This window comes from Wolffia australiana, chromosome 15, assembly GCF_029677425.1.
Source record: "Wolffia australiana isolate 7733 chromosome 15, ASM2967742v1".
NCBI classification, from domain to species: domain Eukaryota; kingdom Viridiplantae; phylum Streptophyta; class Magnoliopsida; order Alismatales; family Araceae; genus Wolffia; species Wolffia australiana.
This window is the reverse complement of record NC_135849.1, coordinates 1,672,277-1,684,174: the sequence shown is the minus strand read 5'-3', so window position 1 is coordinate 1,684,174 and position 11,898 is coordinate 1,672,277. Positions and strand designations below refer to the sequence as shown.

Genomic DNA, 11,898 nt, shown 5'->3' with positions numbered 1-11,898 from the left:
GAGAGTGTAAGAGAGATAGAGAGAGAGTGAGATAGAGATAGAGAGAGTGAGGGAAAGAGTGAAATCGATAGAAGGGTAGAAAAAGAGTGATAGAGACAGATATTTATAGAGAGAGAGAGAGAAGGGAAAAGAAGGGGAGAAAGAGAGAAATGATTAGAAATAGAGAGAGGGGGATATACAGGGAGCCAAAATTCTTTCTAAAAAGAAAGTTTTGCATCTCATTTGCTATCTGTCTTTTCATTTGGGGCCGATAAGCCATCACGAGATTCCCCGTTGAAGAAGATAGTCCACTCCTACCCTCAAAGGTGTGTCCGCATCTCCCGCCACGCGTGATCCCTTCTAGATTGGTCTTCAAGGTACTAGTAATGGCGTCCTCTCTTCTCCTTCCCCCGTCCCCCTTCACCCAACCCATCAGGCTGAGAAGAAGAAGGCGACGAACCCAACGATGCTTGCGATGACTCCCTAGCAGATATCTTCCCCTTCCCCCTTTCCAATCCACCCATCAAACGATCAACCCATCTGAAGTAGAAGAAGAACCCCATCAGAAGAAGGAGAAGAAATCATCAGAAGAGGAAGGAGAAGAAGAACCCATCAGAAGAAGGGGAAGAACTCGTCAGAAGAGGAAGGAGAAGAAGAACCCATCAGAAGAAGGAGAAGAACTCGGCAGAAGTGGAAGGAGAAGAAGAACCCATCGGAAGAAGGAGAAGAACTCATCAGAAGAGGAAGAAGCAGGAGGAGGAGAAGGAACAAGAAGGAGAACCATCAGAAGGAGAAGAACACATCATCATCATCATCATCATCAGAAGAAGAAGAAGAAGAAGAGCCCATCAGAAGAAGAATCAGAAGAAGACCCATCAGAATCAGAATCAGAAGAGCCCATCATCATCATCATCAGAAGAAGAAGAACCCATCAAAATAAGAAGCAGAAGAATCCATCAGAAGAAGAAGAACTCGTCAGAATCAGAATCAGAAGAGCCCAACATCATCATCATCATCAGAAGAAGAACCCATCAGAACAAGAAGTAGAAGAATCCATCAGAAGAAGAAGAACCCATCAGAATCAGAATCATCATCATCATCATCATCATCATCAGAAGAAGAAGAAGAACCCATCGGAAGAACAAGAAGAAGAACCCATCAGAATCAGAAGAAGAAGAAGAAGAAGAAGAAGACGAAGAAGAAGAAGAACCCATCAGAAGAACAAGAAGAAGACCCATCAGAATCAGAAAAAGAAGAACCCATCAGAATCAGAATCCGAATCAGAAGAAGAAGAACACATTCAGAAGAACAAGAAGAAGAACCCATCAGAATCAGAATCAGAAGAAGAAGAACCCACCAGAATCAGAATCCGAATCAGAAGAAGAAGAACACATTCAGAAGAAGAACAAATCATCATCATCATCATCATCATCATCAGAAGAAGAAGAAGGTGATGTCGATGATGGCGATGGGGGGCAGCCGGGGGATGCGGGAGGACCTCTCGGAGATCACCCGCAGCCTCGCCCGCCACCTCCGCGCGGCCGCCGACTTCCTCGCCCCTCCTCCTCCCTCCTCTTCCTCTCCCCCTTCTCCAATTCCCACCGTCCCCGTCGGAGCAGGTCTCCGAAGCGGTCTTGCCGCCATCTCTTCTCTCCTCGGAACTCCTCCTGACAAGCAGGCCCTCCAAGAAGACATGGGTCTCTCCCAGGATCTTCTTACCTTCGTGGGTTTCCTCTCGTCTCGCCCAGAAGAGTGGGTTCAGTGCCCCGTCCCTCTCGACGACGGTAAAATTCTTTCTCCTTCTTCCTCTTTGCACTCTGGATTTTCATCGATCATGAAACTATATGCGAAATCAGAAACTATGTACGAAATCAGAAGAGTGGGTTTCAGTAAATTTCTCGTCTTTCTTCTTCACATTGATCCTGCCCAAATCATCGGTTTTTGTGGGTTTTATTTCCTGCCCATGTTGTGATTTTTCTTCGCAATCATGGGGAAATTGTCGGGCTTTTTTTGTTTTTAGATCGCTGATTGCCGATGTGTTTCTTTGGAATTGTTCTTCAGTCATCCAGTTTTAGCGGTTGCGCGTGAAGCCATCAGAATGTTCGATTCTATTTTGTCTGCTTTGCTCGAAATCTTGCGTGCACAATTTTGAACGTCTGCTTGCCTTTTGGGTCTTGGTTCATTCATATCGTGTGCAAATTATTTTTTTCGAACCCTTCAGGCATTAATTTCTCGAAATATTGCTTGAAATTCCTCTATTTTACTCTTGTCAATTGCTTACTACTCTCTTGTACTCTTGCCAAATCGCTTGAAATGGCTTGGACAAATGACGAGGACAATTACAACTCCATCATTGTCCTTTCGTCATCGTCATTGAGGATGGCGAACCGTAACTAGCTTTGATGAAGATCTAAATTTTGTCCCTTTTGAAGTGAAGATCATCTGTAATTTTGCTCAGGTTTTGAGATGACCGAACCTCGGAAGAAGCATATATACGCAGTTGAGCGGCTGGTTCCAAGCCTTGCATCTCTTAGAACAAGGCTCTGTCCCAGCCAAATAAGTGAGGGAGCTTTTTGGAAGATTTATCTCTTCTTGCTGCATCCAAAGCTCAGTCCCCATCATTCTCGACTTCTCTCCACCTCACAGGTTAGCTTTCTGATTCATATCTCTATATTTATCATCTCTTTCTTTGGGATTTTTTAAAATTGACACCAAGTTTAAGCAAAAGATTGAAGCTGAAACTATCAAAGCTGAAAATGCTTTTCTTTGCTTTTCTTTCCTAGGGATGGGAATGTGATATGATCTCTAATCCCATCTTAGAGGCAGTCACGTCTTTTCCTTCACACATGTTTCCCTTCAAATTGGGCATACTCCCTTTTGGAGTGTAGCCAGAGAAGTATCTTGTTATTGGAAGGACTCATCCTTTATCACCTCTACCTCCAAACCTTTCCTCTTCCTCTGCAATCCCCGTCTCTTGGATCGTCTCCTCTTCACCACGTCTTTAGGTGGCTTGTCCTCAGTCGATCCGTACTCCCCGTCCGCTCAGCCTCTCCCTTGACCATTCTCGTTCTCCTCTTCATCCGGGGAACTTTCGTTTGTCATCAAAATGTGAGATTCTGAGTTCGTTTATTTGTCTGTTATCTGGATTAATGAGCAAAACCACTCACTATTACATCCTTCTGTCTAATTACATGCCTCTGACCCTGATATCCTATCTGCATTTATGTTTCTTCTTTTTGGGAAATTAAAACGTGGGCTAATGTTCATATTGATTCAAAGATGAAGCGACATAGTTAAGCTAGAACTAGAAAAAGTACCTCTTGTTTGCGAGGGATATAGGATTTTTGATTCATGTAAGTCTCAGATGTCTGCATTAATGAACAAAACAACTCAATATTCAGACTTTTATTGATTACCCTGATGTGACCTGGACTTGACATCTGCATTTATATTTCTCCTTTTGTTAATTAAAACCTGGACTAACATGGTGATTGTCTCCAAGATTAATCAAAATGTAAAAGCTGGAAGTATTTATGAGAGATTATTTTTCGCTTTTTATAAGTTTCCCAGAGAGGAGAATAAAATTCGGGCATATGTAAGTTTCACTTACCTTCATTCATGGTCAAAACCATCATACAGAACGATCGCAGACATATATGTCCTTGAACTTCATCTAATCTCTGCATTAATATTTTTCTCTCCGGGAGTTGGTGCTTTGGCTAATATGTATATTGATACCAAGAATAGGTGGAATACTAAAGGTTGTACTAACAGGGATAAATTAATTCAGAAAAAAAGTTTTGTTTCGTGCATTTGTGAGGAACGAAAAGTGAGATTTCAATTCATAGCCTATTGAAGAACTTTTCTGGGACTCATACGCTTTCAATTCATAGCCTCTTGAAGAACTTTTTTTTGCATTTATATCCTTCTTAAAGAACTTTTTTCTGGGACTCATACGCTTATTTGTTCCAAGATTAGGCGAATTACTAAACTGGAACTTAGGATGAGAGCTTACATGAAGGGAAACGCAATTCCGATTCTTGTAATTTTAGTTCATCCAAATTATATGAAAGGAAACTGCGACCAAATCCATCATACAGAATGGATAAATGGCCTCTTGATCTACAAAACAATAAAGGATCCTTACTCTTCCCTGCAGATTGTGGAGGAGATGGACAGAGCTCTTCTGGATCTGAGGAACAGGATTATCCGGCGTCTCGAGATCTCCAGGGCCAACACTGCTGCCACCTCCGCCACCACCTCTGCCGCCTTTCCAACAACCCGCCAGACTAGCGAAATTGAAGAGGTTGATGAAGGCCCGGGAGCAGCAACCACAGCGGCTACTACGGCAACAAGGGTGACAAAAGTCCCAGATACAAGATCATGGATGGACTCAATTGAGTGGCTGGAAGACATCGAGGCCGTGCCCGCCGAAACCAGGAAGCCATTCGAGAGCGAAGACGAGCCGATGCTCAGTGACTTTGAAGGTGATCTGCTAATTCCAGGGTTGAGAAGGCCCATGAGCTCCTCCTCTGTTGAGGTTGTTCAGTTCTCAACTGCATGCAGCTCTGTTGAGTGGGCAGTGCAGCCTGGCCGGCGGCGGAGGGTCAAACCGCAGCCGGCACGGCCCCCGCCGAGCCGATATGAACAGAAGACCGACGGCGAGTCCAGTGACTGGATTGATGCTGCTGGAGATTCAGACTCCACGTTGGGTTGAAGCCCACCTTCAACTAAACTAGTCTTCTCTATAGAACAGTTACCCTGTACATTGTACCTGGCCTGTGATGGTTTCCTTGTTTTTGATGGCTCTGTTGATAGATTATCTGTTTATAATCTTCCTTGGATTTGGATTAGATCGCCAATATTTCTCTTATTTTTCTTTTATTTTTTTGCATTTTATATCTGTGAGAGACTTTTTTTCCTTATTTGGTACTGTTATCCATAGACAGGATAGTGAGTCATCAATTCTTGTTCTAAGTCCTTGTTTTTGCCAGGTTCTCTGTTTATAATCTTCATTGGATATGGATTAGATGGCCAAGATTTCTCTTATTTTTCTTTTATTTTTTGCATTTTATATCTGGGAGAGACTTTTTTTCCTTATTTGGTACTGTTATCCATAGACAGGATAGTGAGTCATCAATTCTTGTTTTAAAGTCCTTGTTTTTGCCAGGTTCTCTGTTTATAATCTTCATTGGATGTGGATTAGATGGCCAAGATTTCTCTTATTTTTATTTTATTTCTTTGCATTTTATATCTGGGAGAGACTTTTTTTCCTTATTTGGTTCTGTTATCCATAGACAGGATAGTGAGTCATTAATTCTTGTTTTAAAGTCCTTGTTTTGCCAGGTTCTCTATTTATAATCTTCATTGGATATGGATTAGATGGCCAAGATTTCTCTTATTTTTCTTTTATTTTTAGCATTTTATATCTGGGAGAGACTTTTTTCCTTATTTGGTTCTGTTATCCATAGACAGGATTTTGAGTCATCAATTCTTGTTTTAAAGTCAGTGTATATATTGCTAGTTTTAAATTAGACAATTAAAGTAGAGAATCAGATTTTCAAAACAAGGAGATCATTATACATACTTTGGCTCGTTTTATATATTGTTTTGATGTGAACTCTCCATTTTTTCGTAGGTTGAATAATTATTGTATAAATAATTAGGAATTCTAGACACTTGGTTTACTTTTTTGTGGTAGTGTATGATGTCAAAAATATCAAGGAAAGTTGTAGCAAATATGAAACATGATCTTTATCAATTTTTTTATTTCAAATTTTTAGGGATTGAAAGTCATTTCAAACTGAATTTGTAGAAACATTTGAGCAACATTTTTTTTATTGATGGCGGGTTAGAATTTGAGAAGTGGATGAACTTTGACAAAAACATACGAACTATGGATCATTGACCATTATCATTAAAATGATGTGTAAAATTGCCTATATTGCTCTTAATAAAAAAATATATGTTTTTCTATGTGCATAAACAATCTGTTGGATTTTTTTGATTTTTAAAAATTTTATGATTAAAAAAGTATTAAATTATCTTCTATTTTAATGAAACTGAAGTTGATTCCTCCTCCATGAGTCATTTTTTACGTAAAAACTTATCCACTTATGGATGATTATATTTTATTATTGTATCAAAGATTCAGGGAGAAGTTCTCAAAAGATGGATTGAACACTAATCAGCCAATTAGGATGGAAAGTAATACTGGAAATTCCTAGGATCAGCTGGTGACCAATGACAAATAAAGAAGGCATGTATTCATCTTTTGAGAACTTCTCAAACACTATATATTCATCCTTCTATTTTGAGGAAGATTCATAGTGCTGGTCTAAGGGGTCACCTTCAAAACTCTTTATTATTTGAAGTTTCCTTTTGAAATTTTACAATGTTTAGTTTGAATATAAGTATCATTTTATGAATATGTATAGCGGTCTCCGTGTTTTGAAAATCTGATTGTGTGGGTCAAATTCAGAGGAATAGCATACACAAAATCTCTCAAGGTGAAACTCACTTGGTTCACTTCCCAATACTTGGTTCCTGATATTATTTTTCTTATTTGAAGTCTTCAGATATTTTTTTAGTATATTAATTTATAATTAGCTTTCATTTTAAAAGAATAGAAACATATACTTGAAAAACTTCCATTTTTACAAAAACTACAATGCATTCCTCTTATAAAACAATCATAAAGTTAATACTTATAAAAATTTTGGCAAACAAAGGGAATGCATTCTGGGAAAATTAAAAAATACTTAAGATTAACATATGAAATGCTTCATAAAATTTATCGTAGAATGGATAATAAAAAATTCATTCAATACATGGCGGATCATTAATTGTTAACTGCATCTAGTCACGGATCAAGTTGGCACTTGCAAACAGCTTGACGTAATGTCTCCCTTTGACCCTTTTAACTTTTAAAAAAAATATATGTTTGGAAATATTTTTTCCAGAATAGTTAAAATACCTTCTAAATTTATATTTTAACAATATAGAACTGATATTCGTATGTTTAAAGTGACCCATTAAAATGATTTACCAATCACCTAACAGCCTTCCCGAAATATTCAAAATTAAATTTCTTCTGTGTGAAGTAGTATAGTAATGGGTAAAGTTTTATATTTTACATGTATGCTCGGATTCTTTGAGGTTAAAATGGTATTAATTTTAATATTTTTCATTTACATTTTATTTATATATTTCATATTTATATTAAATTCAATAAACTTGTTCTTGAGGTGAGTGGTAAAGTTCTTTTTAAAAAATTAGTTTAGTAACCATCTGGATAAGTCAGAAATACCATACTTTTTTAAGACATTGATAAATATATTCTGAATAGTAGAGTGGATTAGTCATGTTTAAATGTCATGTGACAACAAAATCATATTACAACTTTTCTCAACAGAATTTAGGGTATATATTCAACAGAGGGAGAGATAATGATACAAACTAATGTATTCTGAAATGAATTTATTAATCCATGACATAAAAGACATAATTTGATAGATATTTCTACAAATAAAAACCCATACTGATTGAGGAAAAATCCTAGATTAACTTTTGAATAAATATCTTGTAAAATATATTCTAATTGGTATATCTTAAAGTAATATAAAATACAAGATTATATGTTAATGATTTTAATATGTATAAAAAATATAATAACACATCATTTTAATCAATATAATGCATAAAATGATTATAAATGTACTATACATGCATGATACATATGCATTGTATCCCCATTCTTTGACTTTGGTATTGGGATTCAGGTGCCAGAGGTTTTTTGGGCTCATTGTGGAATGTATTCAGAAAAAATACGCTTCCAAATTATGATCGTATTTATGTTTTCAAAATATAGCATCAGGAGCTAAATAGTTCCATATGAGCCCCCCAATAAGAAGTCTAATTTTTCAAAGTCTTAGTGATTTAATATTTGATTTAAAGAGTTATATTTTGATATCTATTTGGTCTTTTAATCTTCAAATCTTAGACCAGCAACCTAACTCTTTAGTTTAGTGTCAGCTCTGAATGTAGGCTTAGATTAACGCTTCCGCTTTTGCACCTCAATTATTGAGTTTACTTCCCCATCTAGGTACTCGTCAGTTAGAGTGTAGTGTATACTCATATAATTGGGAGTGTAAACACTAAATTGTTGTTTAATCCTTATGTAGTGTATTTATTTCATTCTTTTACATTTTTTCATACACATCAATAGTACATGAAACTGGAAAGAGAGTTGACTCAGTTAATCAAGCATCAAATTACTCTATTTTCAGATCTATACCATAAGTTTTACCTCAGATAAAATTAATTAGATGAAGTATAAACCAAAATATAATAGTTTTGTTTGATAGAAATGAGCATCTCTATGATGACTACTCAAATTTAATGGTATGCATCCCTAACACTAGAGTTCTTGGGATAAGAGTTCTATAAAATTTGTACCAAATGTTTTATTCGTCTCAAGTGAAATGATTTTTTTTATCACCTCAGTCCTCAATTTTTTTTCTATTTTTTAAATAACACTAAAACACTTAAGCACCTTGACTATATCAAAAGGCTCATGAGGTATTGTATAACTTATGTTATGAATCCACGTGGAAAATATGTCTTGTAGAATTGGACTTTGTAAGCTGATAAGATATAATAACTATTCTAAAAAATTAACAAAAAATTTAACGGATATATTGATATAATTTTATTTTGCATACTCCCTGTGGAAAACTAATCTAAAAAACCTCTAAGGTTTTAAATGAACACAGTGATCATGCCCTCGAGGTTCTGAAATATTATTATTTAGTTTTTTAAAATTGGGCTTCTATAATATGAAGTTGTCAAGATAAAACATGGGACATGAAAAAATAAATAAATTATTCCATTCTAATATAACTTTTCTAGAAGGGGAATCAACTATTATTAGCATTCAAAATTTGTAAACTGAAACTATTAATTCAGTTCCTCTTCCTACATCTGTAGGGACATTTTAATGGGTCAATCAGTAAAGTATTGCTAAATATCTACTAAGCCAATGATTTTATAACGAATGTTTTAGAAACAATATCCCATATTACAAGAAAATTGATTCAATAAAACATTAAATAAATTGAAAGTAGCATCACACGTAGGGAACCTTCACTGGAACACGAAATGGACCCATTAAGTTATCATGCTTATGATCAACCTTAAAATTTTCATATATTTAATCACAAAAATCAAAATCACGAAAATAAATAATCACAATATTAGATTGGAGGTGGTGTCATGTCATACCATACTTACATCCTGAACATCCAAAAGGAAATCATACTGCACAAATAATATAAAAATTCATTAATGGGAGTCTTACAATTTATTTCACGCACCATATCAAATTCAAATGTGTGAGACTTGTATTATGATATTCTCTATCTTTGTATAAATGAGTATCATCCTAATTACAAGTTTCTCATAAATTAACACATCTCTTTATATTTTTAGTTAATTATTTTGACTAATATTTTTTATGAATACATTATATTATTCTGCATGATGAATTCAGGTTTAGTCTTCTAAAGATGCATAAGATTCTTTAAAAAATTTCAAAAATACCACAAGAGGCAGTATTCTACAATACCCCTAGAAATCCCCAATATTTAATGGAAACTCACTTTATGTAAATAATTTAAATGGTTGATTATTGAGAGTCCCACATTCATACAAAATCTCAAATTCAAATGTAAGCCTCTTTTTATCAATTTATGAAGGCGCGATATCTTAAATAAATTTAAATATTTTATTTGTATTGCTAATATTTTAGGGTTAGTTATCTTGACACTTAATTTGTCACTTCTGCAATATAATTCTTCTTGTAATTTTAATTCGACAGTTTTATCAATTTAATTACCCCCCAAAAGTAATTCATACAATTTCACAAAAGACCCCTATTGGCAGAATGGCTTTACATAATTTATTCATACGTACATATGTATAAGCTTATACTACATATCAATGTAAGGGCCCAAAATATGTGGCATTCCTGCATAGAGGCCTGCGTGCTAACTGGGGGACATGTCTGTGTGCTAGACTCACGATTTGGAGACTGAGTCCAGTAGTGCGACGCTACAACGCACACTATGGGTGGTGACGCACGACCATGATCTTTTGGGCCATCTCCCTTATGGTGCGTGTGCCAGTCGGCGCTCAAGCGTGGCAGGTCAAGGGAGGCCCGCATGTGCTGGGCGCACGGGCTTCCGAGAGCGGGCGCACGAGCGACACGGGACGTGCAGGCTGGGCGATAGTACCGCGGTGCTGCGCGCGGAGTCGTGCATGGAAACCGCGCGGCTGCACGCGTGCATCGCGTGTGGGGGGCGCTGGCTGGAAGACATTCTGCCAGGAGACTAAGGCAGTGGTGCACAGAGAGCGCTGAGACGGCGCATGTGCTTAGCGCCCCCAAGGGTAAGGCTGGGCACATAGCGGCTAGCTTGAGGCGTCAAGTACGACGGCGTCTGGGCGGACCATGCGTAATAGGTGTCAGCGCGGGTGCTGGCGGCACGTGGAGCTTTAAGGCTGGGATGGGCGTCAGATGGCCTAGTGCCATGTCCACGGTTGCACGGCGCTCGGCCCGGGGCCGCACATGTGGCAACGGGGTCGGCGAGGGCGCGCATGCGCGGAGTGGTGGGCCTCAAGGTGCAAGAGCGACGCTACCATCTCATCTTCCCCCAAGTAATGTCCATGACTATGATGTAACCTCATTACGATATTAATGCAATGATCCTATTCCTTGACGGGGCTGCGTCCCCACCCTCTCCTCTAACCCCTGTTATTCGTAGTTAAGCTATTGCGAAGGCTTCCACTGCAAGAGATCAAGGCTGTTCAATGTTCTGCTCCAAGCACTAAGGCCGGAACATGCCAGTTTCGAGCATTGTTTCCTAGCTCAGAATTTGTCCGCGTGACAATCAAGCATAGTGTATGTAACACGACGGACGTCAAGATCAAACGGCTCATGTTACACACAGGGAGGGTGAGAGTAATCATGTCAAGTAGTGGAGACCACTAATGTGGATGTAATGCAAGTGACGATGCAACGATGAAAGCAGTGAGAAGTATAAGTCGGACATCGACGAACGCCAACGACCACTAGGCTACGGTAAGTATGACATGGGAATGCCACTAGGCTCCCGATGACCCGGACGACGGGTTGAGGGCAGATGGTGTGAGTACGACTATTGCCGCTCGTGCGATCACCGTTTGAAGCACCAACCAAGATCGTACCAATAGATACCTATTCCCACTAAAGTTTTCCTATCTATCACTAACCTAACCACCGCAGTGGAGACATGCTCGAGAGGCACTGAAAGAAATAATTGAACGCATAAAAGGGAACAAGTGTGGGCGTACCCGATTCGTGACGGATGGCTTGACATTTGTATCAACGAAAAAAGGGCCAGTAGCGGTCAGGCGATGACGAGCGACGACGGGGGCATTGACGAACGACGGCAACTATGGGAGTAGCAACGTCGGTGACGTGCATGGTGGCGGCGTCGATGAGCGTGGCAGCGGCGATGACAGTGTGACAACAAAGTGGCGCGGGCACGGCGGCGGGGAGGCTGGAGCAACGGCGCACGTGGCAGCGAGGCATGGCGACGGGTACCGCGGCGGACACAGAGGCGGGTGCACCAAAGGGCGTTGTGGCAGGAGCAGCGTTAAACGCGGTGACGTAAGCGACAGTAGGGCTTGACGGCGTAAGTGGCAGCGGCCGTGGCAAGAGGCGCAATGGCGATAGGGCATGGCAGTGTAGAGATGGCAGAGTGAGGTGGCGCGACGACGCAAAAGAAAGTAGGGCGCGGCCGCTAGGCGACAACATGGTATTGTGGCAAGGAGGTTGCAGGACAGAAAGGTGCAGCGACGACTGGGCGCGACGGCGATGGC

At 39.1% G+C, this 11,898-nt stretch overlaps 1 protein-coding gene across 1 annotated transcript; it reads left to right on the top strand.

Annotated features, from left to right (window-relative positions):
- Positions 1-233: 233 nt before the first annotated feature.
- LOC144712743 (uncharacterized) lies at positions 234-4,841 on the top strand. Its single transcript, XM_078587040.1, has 3 exons — positions 234-1,763; positions 2,438-2,625; positions 4,139-4,841. Exons 1-3 carry the CDS (start codon positions 1,433-1,435, stop codon positions 4,694-4,696), a joined length of 1,077 nt encoding a protein of 358 aa, XP_078443166.1. The 5' UTR covers positions 234-1,432; the 3' UTR covers positions 4,697-4,841.
- The last annotated feature ends 7,057 nt before the right edge of the window (positions 4,842-11,898 follow it).

Excerpts from the sequence above, each read along its gene's own strand:
- LOC144712743 (XM_078587040.1), top strand. The coding sequence starts at position 1,433 with ATGTCGATGATGGCGATGGGGGGCAGCCGGGGGATGCGGGAGGACCTC. Across the intron at positions 1,764-2,437 it reads CCCCGTCCCTCTCGACGACG|GTTTTGAGATGACCGAACCT; the intron begins GTAAAATTCTTT and ends AATTTTGCTCAG. Across the intron at positions 2,626-4,138 it reads GACTTCTCTCCACCTCACAG|ATTGTGGAGGAGATGGACAG; the intron begins GTTAGCTTTCTG and ends TCTTCCCTGCAG.